Source organism: Phlebotomus argentipes, unplaced genomic scaffold (assembly GCF_947086385.1).
Source record: "Phlebotomus argentipes unplaced genomic scaffold, Phlebotomus argentipes genome assembly scaffold_4, whole genome shotgun sequence".
Lineage (NCBI taxonomy): Eukaryota > Metazoa > Arthropoda > Insecta > Diptera > Psychodidae > Phlebotomus > Phlebotomus argentipes.
Genome location: NW_026776174.1, coordinates 6,469,503 through 6,486,458, shown reverse-complemented (window position 1 = coordinate 6,486,458; position 16,956 = coordinate 6,469,503). Strand labels below are relative to the sequence as shown.

Below are 16,956 nucleotides of genomic sequence, written 5' to 3'. Positions count from 1 at the left end.
TACGACTGTTTTTTTTATATATATTTTTACACACTTTTCTTTTTCTAGAAAAATAATCTACATAAGAATTGTTTCTAGAAAAACAAAAAGACAATTTGATGCAAGACAAGATTTGCAGCTACATATGTTTATGTATGTCTCATTTCAACGAAGAAACATTCATAATTTCTGTGTGAAATTTCTATATATATATATATATTGAAGTTTTTTTTTCCTTTTCTTTTCTTGTGTGTGTGTTTTTTTTTGATAAGGTGGGATTCCCATAAAATGGATAAAGAGTGTGTGAGAATATAAGTATTAATTTTGACTTTCTTAGTTATTTAAAAAAAAAAACAGACTTTTTTATGCGATTAGAAGAAAAATTGCGTGATTTTCCTCTATTTTTTTTACTTGCGCCATTTTGTGTCTAAGAAAATGACTCAGATATTTTTTTTCATTAAGAAATCTAAAGTAAAAAGTACGAGAGAGAAAAAAAGTCTAATTATTGATTAATTAGAAGGTTGAAAAGAAGGATGAAATTAGTTAAAATTGATCTTTTTTTTCATTCTACAAGAAAATATCACAATTTATCTTTTCTTATTCCTTTCATTTTATCCTTCTGTTCCTTTTTTTCTTCTCATCTTGTAATAAAATTACATCGAATTACTTGAGTAATTTTTTTTTTATATATCATCGACTTTCTTGAATATTTTTGTGGGTGTTTTTTTGTTGTTGAAATCTCAAAAGACACACGACAGACACACATTGATTAATTTTTTTTGTTTAATACACGAGAGATACTTTTAAAATCTTGCTTGTTGGGTTTTTTTCTTCTTTTTTATACACACGACTACTTTGGTTATAAGAATCTACTTGCAATTTTCTACTCTAAATGTTTTTTTTTTCTTTTAGTAATTTGTTGAAAGTTTACATTTATTTCCACACAGAAATTACCTGTTTTGCATTTTCACGTTTTTTTTTTGTTGTTGTTGTCTTACTTTTACTATCTTTTTTTGTTTTTGTGGGTGAATTTTTCGTATATTGATGCATTTTTTTTTGTTCATTTTCTTTCTTGCATGGAAAATTAACACGAATTGCATTGAAACGTTGCTCTTTTCGCTCTATAAACACTTTTTTTTTACTTTTCTTGTTCTAGGCAAAGATAAATTTATGAGTTATACGTATAATTTTTTTCCTTTCTTTTGAAATTACACTTTATTTATTGAAAAAGTTCTAATCAACAGCAAACTACTCAAAAATATATATATATATATTTTACTTAAATACTTTAAGATTAGAAAATGAAATGAAGTCAAAAAGGAGAAGAAAAAAAAAACTACACTAAGATACAACATCATTAGATTGTAAGTTTTTGAATAAAGTCGTATTTATAGGTTGTTTCTATGTTAGTTCACAAAACTAAATGTTATATATTTATGTAATGATTTAAGTGTGTGTTTGTGTGTGGATAAGAGCTTGTGGGATAAGAAAATGCACAAAGTGGAGAAATGAAGGCGGATAAAAGAGTAAAGAAAAGGGAGTAGAATTACAATGCTAGAAAATGAAAGATACATTTTTAATTGATTATTTCTATTTTTTTTTTGTGTCAACTTTCATCGCGAAAAGGGACTTTTTAAATGCTTTTTTTTCCCTTTATCGAATCAAAACTGGTTTCCTTTTTTTCTCTCTTTCTTTCTTTCTCTCTCTATAATGCAAATATTTCCGAAAAATGTACAATAAGTTTTTTTTTTTCTTTTAATGTTCTGTGAGATGCTAAATATATATATATATACTTTTTTTAAAGGTGATTTTTTTAATGAAAGATTTTTTTCATGTAGAAATTTGATACTTGATTTTTTTATACTGCAAGTTTGAGATTTTCTTTGTTGTTGTTGTTTAAATCCTTTAGAATCATATTTTAGTCAATAAGATTAAGTGTTTTTTTTTTCTTTTGTATATAATAATCAATAATTATTTATTTTTAATTTACATTTTATATACCTCACTTTATTCTTCTTTTTTTTTTTACTATATTGATTTTTCTTTTTATAATGGAAATACAAAAATAGAGGAACCTTTTTTTATTTTTAAACGCTTCTCGTATATTGTGTTCTTTTTTTTCTCTCTCTCTCTCTCTCGTCAAATTCAATATTTTTCTCACTTTTTATTTTTTTAAATTGTTATTTATTACAAAAAAAGGTGTCACTCTTATTTAATTTCATTTATATCATTCTTATTGATGAAAGATATTCTTTTTTTCATGTTTCACTTTCCTCTTCTATAAGCTTATTTTAAAAGGTTTTTCTTTTCTCTTCATCTTTTAATTACATTTATTGCTCTCAGGATATATTTATCTCTTTTTTATTTCACTTTATTATACTTTCATCTTTTAAATTATCTTTCATTTACGAATAAGAGTATTGTCTCATTATGTTGTTCGACTTAAGAAGAGAAAAAAAATATTGTTTATTCAAAAATATTTGTTTTGATTGACAAAGAAAATCATATATTTTTTTTAGGGGGTGGAAAAGAAAAGTATCGCAAAAACTCCTTTTCTTTCAGAAGCTTTGCCTCACTTTTTTTTTGAAATCTTCTTTTGCAAGAAAAGTGTTCAATTGAAAAACTTCATGTCTTCTTTTTTTCTTCCAAAAACCTCTCCAAAGATGTTTATAAAAACTCTTTCTATACAGTCACGAATTACAGTTGAACGAGGGGATTTTTTTTTTGTTGAAAAGGGGGTGATAAGAGAGAGAAAATGCCATATAATAACGGTGTGTGATTCTTTTTCTTTTCGCGGAGAGTTTTTAGTTAAGAATAAAAATCTATTGACAAAGACATGCAGAAAAACTGGTGTATAAAATTTCACTTTTTGTGATAAAAAGCTTCACAGTAATAATTATTTCTTTTTGCTTTTTTTTTAGGGTGAAATATATTTATATATATTTTTTTCATCGTTTTTATTACTTTATCTTACACTCAAAGCAATATTTATTTCATCCACATTTCACTCACTTTCTTTTTATTTACTATTTTCGCCATTTATTTTCTTCTTTTCTTTTCTCTCATATTTTTTCTTCTTCTTTATAGTTAGCAAATTCATATCATGAAACGTCACACAACAACAATATTATTTATTACTAGTCGATTCTAATTAGAGTTTTCAACAGCAAAAAAAGACATGATTTTTCATGTGGAAATTTCCAAATGAACACTTTTCTTAATCCTTTCGGGGTATTTTTAAATTCTTGGATGTTTCGGGAGTAGATTTTGTTGTCTCTTGTCTAGCATTAAAGGAGGAAAAAAACGCATTGAAGGACAGAGAAAAGTGTGTTGGGAAAGAGTATGTTTAAGAGAGGTTGTAAAATAAGAGGAGAATAAATAAATAAAAAATTAGGCATTCGTTATTAAATACGTATTAAAACGTGCAAATAATAATTTTCATGTAAAAATATGATTTTAGTGCAACTTTATCTAAAAGTGCGCTTCAATTTATTAATTTCACAAAATTACGCCTTTATCCATTTTGCCAAAGAACAAAAAAGAACTATAATTTACTTATATTCTACTCAGCAGAAGCTATTCAAGAAGGAAAAAACCTAAATTATTACAAATACAGAAAAATACTTAGAGTGTAAATATAATTATTAAATATTTACATTGAAAATCAAGAATTGTATTTCTTGCATTTTATTACTTGGTGAAAATGTTTTTATTATTATTATTATTATGTTAAGAGTTCAACAGAGTGAATTAAAAATTAAGTCTATACGATTCTTGTGCTTAAACTAATGGAATTAAAATACAAATAAAGAAAAATATTTAAGTACTACAGAATTCTCACAAATATACGTATATTTTTACGTCTCTAAAGTATATTAAGAAGAAAGAAAAACATATAAATCTAAAAATAATCGTTGGGACAAGATCTTAAGATAAGACAAAGAAAAAAAAAAACTAATGCCAAACTTAGAAACTAATAATACTTATTAAGAGATTGAATAGCAACTGTTAAAAGCCACTTTCAGGTTTTGATTAAAAAGTAAGAAAGACAAATTCAAAACTAATTACTAAATATTAAATCTAAGCCAAAAAAAAGTCTCCATCATTGAGCTGCACTTAAATTTACCCACTTTCGATTTACGAAAGATCTCAACTTCACTTAAAATTTACTCACTCATGAAAACACAAAATATAAAAGATTAAAAAGAAATATTTCTGTTTCATCTCAGTCAAATTCATTATTATAGAGGGGGAAAAAAATATTATATTATGTTTTGAGATAATTAAATCGGCAAGATTTTGTTCCTTTAAAACCGTGTAAAAATTTTTTTTAAAAATAATAATTAAACCAAATGATTTCTTGCAAGATTATCGGCAAAATTCAAGACACTTTTAATATGTCCACAAAGCATATTTTACTCCATTATATTTATTCATTCTTTTCAAAATTTCACTTTCTAAAACCTAGTTTTTCATTCAAATGAACGTAAATGGCAATTTTGATAAATTGTAACTTCTCACAGATCAATTGCAAAAAAAAAATTCACAATTCTATGATATTTTATGTTTTGCAGTAAAATAAATTAAAAAATAAACATTTTTAACACATAATATTTAAAGAAATTTTTCATTATTTATACTGCTAATAGGAAATTTGAGGTTCACTTTTCTTACTTTTTATATATCTGTAAAAATTCGCTTTTTTATTATCTTTCTTCTCCTACTTTTTTCCTTTCTTTTTTATCCTCTGTCAGAGAATAATCTCTACACAATTAGCCTGGCTTTTCCCTTTTAAAACCGTGAAGAAAAACCATTTTCCATCTCGTCACTAATACTTGATTTGTTTTTTTTTATTTAGAAACTAATTAAAAATACTTAGAAAAAAATGTAGGAAAGAAAAATAAGTGCGAAGGATTAATTTTTACTTGACTAAAAACTACAGCGAAATTCTAAGTGTATAATTTTCACTTTCTGATCCTTTAACAGATCCTTGCCACAGTTTTTAATAATAATAATTATCAGTTTGATAGCTTTTCAAAAAGGCAACATAAATTCATTTTCATACATATTTTTAAGACTTTTATTTCCTGTCTATAGAAAAGTGAAGATTAAAACTTGGGAAAAAGAAGTCCAACACAAAAGGAGAGAATATAAAAGTTCCAAAATTAAGCACAATTTAAGAAGTGCCAAAAGCTCTACACAGAAATTATATATTCAACTATTTCTGATGTCATTAAGAAAAAAAAGTCTACAAATTACACCCAGAAATTCTTCCTTTTTTCTTTTTGTCAACTGATCTAAATTTCAACATAGATTACAAGATAAATTACAAATTTCTTTGTAGACTCTAAAGAAAAGTCTTGGAAGCTTCAGGATTTTTTTTTAATATCATAATCTTTGTTAAAAATATTAGGTTAATTGGTTTTTTTTTGGTCCTCTAGTAACACTTTTTTACTTTCTTGTAAAAACGTCAAGTGTCTTATTATGACACAAAAGAATTGGTTTCTTTTTTCTTTCGAGGGGAGGTAAAAATGGGACGTGGAATTAAATAATGAATATATTATTTCTTGGTCTCCATAAAATTGCTGAGGTTTTTTTTTCTTTTGCAAAAATCTTCATCGCGCTTTAGAGATATAAGTTTGTACTCTTATTCAATATATTTACTACATTTTTTCTTTTCATTTCTTGTTTTAATCAAATCTTTGATTTGAGATTCCAATTGTTTTCTTTTCTTTATATAAAAAAACTGTCAATTCGAATAAATTTTCCGAGAGTTTCTTTCCCTTAATTTATAATTGTTACTTTTCTTTTTGTGTGAAATCAGAAATATGTTAAGAAATATGTTAGTATCAAAAACACGTGAAAACTTGATTTTCTCTTTTATCAAAGAAAAAAAAGAGAGAAATTCTATGCTTTCATTCTTCCTACAAACGTATTAACAGACTTCATATTTCACGAATTTATTCTCTCTTTCTTTATTATAAAAAACGTCCTTTATTTATTCATTTTTATTTTTCCTTATCTCTCATTTATTGCTTATTTATTGTCAAGATTTTATGTTTTTTTTTACTTTTACTTTTATAGAAATTGAAAAAAAAGAATAGGAAATTTTCAAAACTAATTTTTCGAAGCTAATTTTATTTTCAAGTAATTTCAAGAGCATCAAAAGGTTTTTTTATTCTTTAACTTCATAATGATATGATGAATTTCACAGACGTTGTTGATTATTTTTGAAGATGTCATAAAAAGCTTTCTTTTATCTAAAATTTCATCAGTTTTTTTTTTGTTTATCTTCGATATGTGTGTTGGAAATTACTTCATTTTCTTTCAAATTAATTCAAATTTCACTCCTAAAATATTATTAAATGTTTGCGTAATAATTTATAAAGAATAAATAAACACATATTACGATAAATTGACAAATTACTCAAATGCCCAAAAACTCTCGATCCAACACAAAAATTTCTACGTTAGCCTTAAAAAAAAACAGAAAATAAAATTGTTAATCAAATAAAAAATCATTCCACTCAATTGCTTTTTTTCATATGTTTGTATATATACAGAAAAAAAATAAAAACTACTTCTAAACTTGTCAATATATTAATTAATCTAATGCTTCTTTCAAATATATCATTTTAATTACAGACGCTGTCTAATCACTAACAAAAAAAAGAATAAGAATACGAATAAACAATTATTATTTCTCGCTGTAGTAAATATATATATATATATATATGTAACTAACGTTAAAAGATACACAAATATTCAAATGTTTAAGAAGAGAAATAAAAATACATTGCAATATTTATATTGAACAAAATACAAACTCATATCTCTAATTATATATATTCGATTTTGTATTGCATTTCTCGTTCAGAATCAATCAATCAACAGAACCCAAGATATTGTATTGATATTGCAGCAAGGAAAGGACGATAAGCTTTACGCTTTCACTAAGACAAAATCAGAAAGTTTTACCACAAAAAAAACAATTCCAAAATACGACTTTTATTTTCCGGATTTATTCTTACCCAAAAAAATATTGTTTTTTTTTGGATATCTTTTGAATAAAATCTGATCAAAAATACAGAGAAGAAGCAAATCTTTCTGAATAAAAAAAACAACTAAATTTAATGGTGATCTTGTGATTTTTCACCGAAAAAAAAATGTACCAGAATATAAATCTATTTAAGGCACCTTAAACATAATTATTGACAAACTATTTCTTACGTTCTGTCTCAGTGAACCATGAAAAACTACAAGAAAGGAAATTTCAGGGACATTGAAAAAAGGGGATTTTTTATCGCTTACAAACCGACAATAATTTAGTTGAATAGATATTGGAAAAAATAGAGCATTTGGCGCTCCTTAATATTTAGAAGGAAAAAAACAAGAAAAATCAAAAAGAAAGCATAGAAAAAATACTTTTTCTTGTACAAATAGTTTTTCTCTATTTTTTAAGGAATGAAATAATAAGCATCAAACGTGGGAAATTGGTTTTTTTAAATGTAAAAATTATTTTTGTAACAACCAGAAAAAGCTAATCACTAAGCTTTGTTTCTTTTTATTATTAATTACAATAAGGTTTTTTTCACAAGCGTTTTTTTTTCTTCTTCTTCATCAATAACTCTCAAAATTATCTCCTTTTCTCTTTGCATTTTTTTCTTATTACTTGACTTTGAGTAATTTCAATATTCAGATTTTTTTTTCTTGCTTATCAATTCAAATAGTTCAAAAATTTCAAATATATTTTATCTAATTTTTTTTTCTTTCAAAACATTTGCTTTTCACTTGCTTTCGCGTATTTTTTTTTTTCTTTATTATTATTTGAAAATATCATTTCCAAAAAAAAGAGAAATTAAAGACAATTTCTATGAAATAAGATTTTATATGACATGCGTTTTGTTCTTTCTATCTATTACAGATATATTTATATGTAAGGATTCGCATTTCTATCATCAAGTTTATGACTTGCTTTTAATTGTTTTTTTTTCTAATTTGCCAAAAAACGCTTAAAAGGGAGGAAAAACGTAGGAAGAAAACTATTTTCAAAAGAAATGTTATGAAATGCTTTTTGTTACTCAAAAAAAACCATTGAAAGAAATAAAAACGTCTAAGACAGGTGCAAAAAAACTAGATGGGAATTTCATGTCACCAGATTTCTACTTCTAAAAAAAAAAAACTTCCGAATTCATCATCATACTTAAAAAGTTCCTCAGAATCCACCATGTTTTTTTTTAATCTTATTTCCTTCAAATTACCAATGAAATGTTAAAGATTTTTCTTTCCTTATTATTTTCTCAAAAAATATATAATACTGCTTATTGCGAGATATATTGCTTAAAAACTATTAAGTTCCATTCTTTTTTTTCCTCAAATCTGAGAATATTCTTTTCTTCTTTCTTCATTCTTTTTTTGAAAATTGAAACAGCATCTTAATGTCCTTCTCTATTCGCTAAATTCAATTTGCGATCACTTATTTTCTTCTCTTTCTCTTCTCTTCTGTTTGTCACCTTCCCAACGTGAAGCGCTTCACAATGGCGTGTTGGATATTTTACGAACCAATCATCAATTTAGTGGAATTTACCTTTGAGAATTGAATAAAATTGTGTTTTTTTTCTTCTTTCTTTCGTCATATTTCGGTATCCTTGCGACGATCAGGAGTATATTTTTTTTTAAATCTACGTGAAACCGGTAGAATTCTTTCAATTCAACTTCTTTACTCAAAAAGTCAAAGTTTACTAATTTCTTTCCTCTTTCTTTAGAATTATCTTTACTTTTTCCACTGGATGAAAAGAATTCCAGCGTGAAAAAATAGTTGCGCCACGATAAATGTCTGTAAATCTGTTTTCTTCTTAAATAAAGACTGTCTAAAAACTTGATTTATGTGTAATGGAAAAAAAACTTATGGAGCAATGCTCAGTCACACAAAGATATGTTAAATATCAAACATGTAAAGTTCAACATTCGCGAAGAATAAGGAAAAACATCTCTTGATATTCTCGCTAAAACAATGCTTTAGAGTTTTAAGCGATTACAGAATGCGTAAGAGAGGAAAAATTGTGAAATTTGTCTAAATTATTAAAATTTAAGTAAATATTTAGTAAATCCACGATAAAAAGAATTTACTGCAAATATCTCTTAAGTTTAAGCCTGAAAATGAGAGTTAAAATTGCGGATTGATCCGTTTTTGCAAGATATTTGCAGATTTCCGATCTGTTATTCTGCTTTTTAACACATTCAGTGAAACAACTTCTAGAAATTGTGTTAAAATTACACTTTCAGGCGAATGAAAATGATTTTTGTCGTCATTTTGAGCCTTACATTTGTAACTCAGAATAGCAAAGAAGTGTGTTAAATCATCAACACACTTTTAACATCTCTTGTGTGACTCAGAATCGCTCCGTTATTTTGAAATACTGATAAAAGCTTTGTAAGATTGTTGATTGAACTGAAAAAGGAGGCAAGAAACTAACCATTAACGGAAAAATGAGTTTTTCAGTGTATTTAATGTTTTGATTCACACATAAAATCTTCGAATCAAATCATCTTTATACTGATTTTTTCTTTGAGAATTTCTTAGGCACCACAGTTATTACAATTAAATATATTTACTTTCATATATTTTCTTTAATAATACTGTATGATGATGTTTAGATTTTTCTTTTTTTTCTGGCTAATTCCTAATTGTTGAGATCTTCCAAACACAAAATCAAGACCAAGAATTTCTATTTAAAGGATCTGATCTAAGAGGAAAATCTATTACAAATTGCCAAACTATGTTTTTTTTCATTTTCAATATATATGATAGGGATTAATTATATGTTTTATCATTTATAAGATTCTGAGAAAAATCTATTGCGAAATGTTGCTTTTTTGAGTATAGAAATAGAGATTTTACTTCTGCAAAAATTCTCAAATACTTTGAATGAACAGAAAACTAACAGAAAATACAAGTAAAAGATGTGTTAAAATACTAAAAAATTTATCAAAAGTTTTTACTAATATTGAACAGAATCTATTTATTTATCATTTCTCCAATATTATTATCTCTTCTGCATGAAAACTATAAAATTGGTTAATAAGAGAAATATTATTCCAGATAAATCTGCATTTTCTAAAGAAAAATTCAAGGAATCTGTTTCCAATAATAAATCTAGAGTTTATCAAAACGAAACTTACACAGATTGTGAAACAATTCAATTTTTTCTGCCTAATTTCCACAAAAATAAAATTAATCTAATACAATAATGAAGATTTCAAAGAACCACTAAAGAGGAAGTTCAGGTGTTAGTGATAAAGAACGATCAACATAAAACATGTTAATTCAAATAAGAATTGGGGAGAAGAAACATAAATTATTGCAAAAACACATAAATCTCAACAGATTCGAAAGAGATATTTACGTATATATATATATCTAGTATTTGTGGTTACATTTTGCAAAAATGTATAAGAGAATTATGTGGTTATAAAAGAAATTACGATGAAACCAAATTTTTTTTCATACATTCTCTCTAATCTAATTTTTTAATACTTCTGCGAATCTATTTTTTAAATATTTTCCACTAAAAGACAAAATTTAGATATATATTGTTCTGAGGGTAAAATTTTTTGTTGATTGGTTTGGTTGTTGTTTTTTATACTCATCGGAAATGGCTTTTTTTCCTTCATCATCTTCATCATCATCATCTCTTCAAATGTCTTCTTGTAAAAATTTTCCTTGTAACTATTTTCTGTGTTTTTTTTTGTTTGTTTTTGTTTGCTTGGTGGGTTGTTCTTGTGGCTTTTTTTCCAACATCTTCACGCTTCTTCCTTCCTTCCTTCCTTCCCATCAAATATCTCTATCTTCTCTCTCACTCTCTCTTCTCCTTCTCCTTCTCCTCACTCTGGATTTGAAAATGAAGAAGAAAAATAAGAAAAAGATAAAGAAGGTTGGTTTCTTGCTTGGCGTCTAAAAGAGAATTAGTCGTTAAAAATCCGTTTGCCGTCCTCTTTTCTCTGCTTGTCCATCAATTAACTCTGTGTGTGTTTGTGTCAATTCATTTTTTTAGTTATTCACTAACTACTTTTGTCTCCTTTCGTGGTTTTTGGGTTGTGTTTAATATCTACTGATACCTCTTGATGTCACATCTTCTGAAAATCTCTCTTTCTCTCCCTCTCTGAAAAAGTACTCGCTTCCATCGCGCCAATTCGCTCTTCTTCTCCTTCTTCCGTTGGTTCACATCCTCCTCGCGAAGATTCCGCTGTCTTCGCCCACACTTGATCATCAAATCGTCTTCTGCTCAATTTTCTCTCCTTCTTTCTCTCCCTCTTTCGATCGTCCACAACAGAATCTACAGCAATTATCGTCTCGCAGAGCCTCACAGTGACTGTGCAGGAGCGCTCTAGACATACATGCCCATGCCGTACATTGAGCCCCAGTCGACGCCCTGGAAGCTTGACATGTCCACATTCGTGAGACTGTAGCCCTGATAAGGGTTTCCGGGCGCCACTGGCGCGGCTGCGAGCGCGGCCGCCGCTGTGGTCGGCGTGGGAGCCGCGGCGGGTTGGGGTTGGGGCTGTGGAGCGGACGCCGCGTGGGCGGCGGCAGCGGCAGCTCCGGCGGGAATAGGATACGGCGCATATCTGAAAAACAGTTCAGTCACTTTAGATTGTTGTAACTAAGATTCTACGGCCTCAACAGACAAGTTTAACCCGAAGGTTGCTCAAGTTGAAGAATGGACGAACCACACTTCAGCAGGAATAGCAAGGAATGACAGGAATGGATCAAATTCTTGATCAAATTCAACATCAAAAACCCAAGAAATACGCGAAATATGTTGTAAATTTGTAGATTTTCTACTATACTTGTTTGGGAAACTACAAATATCGCATTTTCGCGCCATTTTCCTTCCATTTGCAAAACTCTTCTCTTTGACTTCCTAATAACTTTCAAAGTTTTTATAGCATTAACAACATTTAGAATAGTTTCAATCCCGAAAAATTGACATTAAAGCGTTAAAAGGAATTTTGGAGTAAAAACTTAGTGAGATAAAAGCAATTTCGGGCGTCAGATGGCGTTATTAGAGACAATTCTTGAAGAAATTGAGGGAAAAATGTCGATTAAAACGGGAGAAAATGAAAGAAAATACACGAAAAAGGCAAGAGAAGTGAAAAAAGCGAATTGAAGGAGAATCGAACCCGCGACACTTCACGATCTTGTGCTAAATTATCTTATATGGAAGATTTGCGCTAGAATTTCTACATATCTTTCTAACTAGTGGATTTCGGAATATTATGGAAATTTGTGGAATGAAAACCACTTTTCTCCCACTTGAGTAACCCTTGGTTTAACCCCATTTTGGAAATGTCTCGATCTGGACTATCGATAAACTTAAGAAATTTTGTTATTGACATTAGCGCCTCTGTTGTTCTAAATCGTTTCTAATTTTCCAAGAGCTTTCCAATCAGTCTAAAATCGTAATGATCGGATAAATAGAACCGAAGTTATAGCGTATTTAAAATACAAACTTTAAACCGTCATAACTCCGATTCTATTGCATCCACAAAAAACTAAAACCTACTTTTAGAGACGTCCTAACCTGGACTACAACATACTGAAATTGAAAGAAAATCCATGGTTTAATTGCCGAGATACAAGCGTTCAAAGGTGTCTCAATATGGCGCCATTCGTTATGACGTCTCATACTAATAATGAATATGATCCTAATTCCTTGAGCGGCGGTTCGTTGGAAAGGTCTTGAGGTCAGCTATAAAATACCGGAATTTGGGCCCGATTCATGCCTTAAGGGCTGAACAAATGAGCAAAACGTGTTTTGTGGGTGTTCAAAATGGCGGAGAAACTAACTGTGATGCAAATCCCAGCTAGATAACAGAGAGAAAGACCATTTCACCCCCCGGACTACCTCATTTCATACCTAAAACTATGAAGAGTCGGTGGATATGTTGTGAAGACTTTTCCGAAGCCGGCGGCTGCTGCATTTTGTACTTGAAGTGCGGCGGCGGCCGCTTGGGCCGCCTGAGCCTGAGCCTGTACCATGGCGAGTGGATTGGCGGCCGCCACTGTGCCGGCGGGGCCAACCATGGGCGCCGGAGCCGCCATCCTCACACCCAAACCGCCCAGCATCAGTCTTTTCTGCAGCAGCTGCGCCGCCGGCGTGACGGCCTCCTTGGGCTGCGCCTTCTTGCACTCCACCTTCTTGTTCTTGATGGTGTGAAAGTGGATCTCGCACACGCGATCCACCACGTCCTCATTCTCGAATGTCACGAAGCCGAAGCCGCGATGGCGCTTCGTCTGCTGGTCCATGAGCATCACCGTCTCCTCCACCTTCCCGAATTGACTGAAGTATCCCTTCACTTCGTCCGCCGAGGTGTCCTGACTCACGCCGCCCACGAAGATCTTCTTCGTCTTGTTGGCCTGCTTCGGCCGGTTCTTCGGCGTGGCGTGCTTCGGGTCGATCTTCTTGCCGTCCAGCGTGTGAATCGGCACCTTCAGCACCTTCTCCACGCTCGCGGGATCGGAGAATGTGATGAAGCCGAAGCCGCGACTCCGCTGAAAACGCAAGTCAATCGTGAGAAGCCAACATTCCCCGGGAATCAATCCCTCAACTCACCTGCGTGACCGGATCCTTCATGATGAGCACGTCTGTCACCGTGCCGAACATGCCAAAGTACTCCTTCAGCTTGTCCGCGCTCGTCTGCCAACTCAGCCCGCCCACGAACAGCTTCCCCGGGGCAGGATCTGTGCCCTGGTTGGGCGTCGATCTGCCCGATGAGCTCGAGTGTGAATTTGTGTTGCCATTGATCGTGGTTCCATTCACGGGCGTCCCATTCATCGGATTGATGGCAATCAAGGCATTTTGCAGGTCGTGATCGATGAGGGGCTTCGACTCAAGGCCCGCACTGCGGAGAAAAGACATTTTTTGCCAATTAATATCGCGTGGTTTTGTCTGCACTGAAAACTGTGTGAACTGATTTCATTGAATCCAAGACAGAAACTGAGACAATTGCACAGATTGCTGAGATTGAGTCCGAACTTGACTTTCACCTTTGAAGATTGAGAAGAGATTAAGCGTCCTCAGCGTCATATCGGCTAAAGTTATCGACAATTAAGCTATTGACAATTGAGTTATCGACAATTGAGCTGTCGACAATGCATTTTAACCCAATGTTAACACAATTTTAGAGGAGAAAATAGTTAAAATTGACAATAAAAGAACTAATCAGTGTAGATTGGTCCTATTTTTCCCCAAAAACAGTGTTAAAAAGAAGATTTAATGCATTTTGCGGCGATGGGTGTCGATAAGTTTACCAACTTACCGATATTTCGATCGATAAGATCGAAAAGGTTATGTTTTCAACGGCCTTTCATGTCAAATTTTGGAAATTTTGCCTTCGGAAAGCAAAATTAGAGCCTCAAATTCTATCCTGGTCGCTAAAATAAACAACTAGAGAATATTTCCTATCTTTTGAATGCTACAAATGACCTCAAAAGATCAAATTGATATCAAAATTTCGACTCTGACGAAAAATTTGCTTCCTGGTCCGGGAAAACAGGGATCACTGGAATCAATATCTTTGCAGCGTAAAGTCGCTCTTTAATAGAGATTATCTTACATTCTATTAGAAATGCGAACCAGCTTTTGTTCTACAGAAAAAGTGAGGAAAGTAGATTTTCTTTCCGGAATCACGAACAGTGACAAAATAAAGTATTTCTTCGAGCGTTTTTCAGACACATTTTGCACAGGAAAATTAAAGATTCTTGTGTTTAAAAGCATTTAGAGGTAATAAACAAATACTTTCAGGTGTTTATTGTCCTCTAAGAGACTGAAAACCATGAAAACAGGGAAAATTTCGTTCAAATCAATTGATATATCGAGGAATCGAGTTTCGGTCATTAAATTTGAACGTTTTGTGCTCTTTTAAGGTATTAAATCCCATTTTAGTGAGCCAATTTCTACTCTTTTCGATTTGAAACACGACTTTGGAAATCTGGGTTAAGTCTGCTTCTTCTTCTTCTTTATTAATATGTCTGTGCCGAAGTAAAGTTGAAATATGACGCTAATGATTAATTAATATAATATCTCGATCGACATCTTATCTGCGGATTTTCTCAAGTATTTCTCCTTACATCCACTCACAACTCATCGCGCTTTTCAATTCGCGTCGGAATTTAAGTTACTAGTCACGTTCACTTTAAGAGATACCTGAAATGGATTTGCCTAAAGACGACGTCAGCATTGAATGCTAAAGACGTGTCTGATCGGAAAATCAGTCGTCTCATCAAACGGAAATTTCTCCTTTCAGGTCATCCCCCTGGTCGCCCTGATTAGCGGCACGTTCGTCGGCTTGGGCGGCTTCATCGTCTACTCGTCCCAGACGCGCGACAACGTGGTGTTCCGCAAGGCGGCGAAGCCCCATTGGCAGACGATGGATCTGGAGAATCCGCGAGCGCTCAAGGTGAGTCTCAACGCAGTTTTACCCTCCGTTTTGCGGTCACCCCATTTCGCACTCGCGGAGTTCAACGAACAGCCTTCACGCTAAACCTTCTGGGGTGGTTTTTTCCCTTCTTCTTCTTCTCCTGTCTCACACGTCATTAATTCGCATGAGACTGTGGGTGGTTTGTGTGCCATTTTCCAACAGGGAGGAAAACACACACTCAGCTGGTCAATCAATCACACGTTCAACAACCACAACAAGGGGTTAAACACTACCAATCTCTCTCCATTTTCCCACTCCTAAACTGTGCTACAAAATCTCTAGCTTGTGTCCAAGCAAAAAAATCTCAATTTCAACGCAATAAAAAAGAAAATTATTCAATCACGCTCAAGATTGCTATCAAGATCGACAAGTTTCACCTTTGTTGCATCATTAATCTACTCTCGAACACGCTAAATGTTCTCTTGTTTGCAGTGAATCAACTATTGAGGATTATTCATTATTTCTCCAATCATTCAAATGCGAATATCGCAATAATACTTTCGTGCTGATTAATTACGCTGATGCGAATTGCATGAAAAAATCAAATAATCAAAATTTTAATCAAAAATTGAAAATTTGATTATTTTCCCTACATATCGCCGCCGGAGGGCAGCAAAGTCGGCGTGGGGGACGCTAATAATATTAAATTTATCATTTTTCGCATAATTTTCACTCTTTTTTCACACATTCTTAAGCATTCTCACACTTTATGACTTCCTGGCGTAATCTTGATCAGGATAAGAAGAATTTTGAGCGCAAAAATGAAGCTTTTCGCTCGGAAAAAGCCTGATTTCGTCATTAGCTAATTAGAAGATCAAGTTTGAAATGCATGAAGACGTTTAGATTGTATTTCAGATTATTTAGAGGCGTTTAAAGCACCCAAATTTGATTTATTTTGTGAAATGCATGAATAAATAATTGCAAAATTAATGATCTGAAATCGTGAGTGAATTTATTCTTATACATTTTGCCGCATTTGCGAAATTTTCAACCACAAATGAGTGAAAAGATAAGCAAGTTTCTGTACGCGCACGACTATTTACGCAATGCTTTATTAATAAGCACACTTGGTTTGGGAATTTTCATATGCAAAACAGCGCAAATTGACCATCGACAGTCTTCCTATTTTCACCCTCCCGCCGACTTTGCAGTTGGTCAAGAAGGGGGGAAATGCGTTGTTTGCGGGGGTGAAATGCTTTCCGACGTGAGAAACTAAGCACTTCAAGGCTTTAACTGCCTTGAACTTTTCACTTGACCTCGTGAGAATAGAGCATTCGTGAGTTGTTCACCTTTAATTCTCTCGCTCTTTCTCTCCCTCTTTATTAATAAAATACACACAGTCAACAGTTCAGTTTTGCCCGGTTTCACATTTCAGGTAATTTTCATTTCTCCACTCTGCCTCGGCGTAGTGAGAAAATTGCTCCCATTCTATTCAATCATGTGAAATTCGTGCAAATTCCTCATTTGCCCGCGTTGAGGTGGCGAGAAATGGAG

At 31.8% G+C, this 16,956-nt stretch overlaps 1 protein-coding gene across 3 annotated transcripts in view; it reads right to left on the bottom strand.

Annotated features, from left to right (window-relative positions):
* Positions 1-951: 951 nt before the first annotated feature.
* LOC132257452 (RNA-binding protein Musashi homolog 2) overlaps positions 952-16,956 on the bottom strand; it is a 145,412-nt gene continuing 129,407 nt past the window's right edge. For 2 of the 3 annotated variants that reach the window (XM_059754351.1, XM_059754352.1), the window contains exons 2-4: positions 13,596-13,884; positions 12,900-13,534; positions 952-11,607 (exon numbers count right to left, since the gene is read on the bottom strand). In XM_059754351.1, coding sequence (XP_059610334.1) covers positions 11,367-11,607; positions 12,900-13,534; positions 13,596-13,884 — 1,165 coding nt within the window. In that variant the 3' untranslated portion in view covers positions 952-11,366. The remainder of the gene's footprint in view (positions 11,608-12,899; positions 13,535-13,595; positions 13,885-16,956) is intronic. The other variant, XR_009468251.1, reaches the window with a different exon arrangement.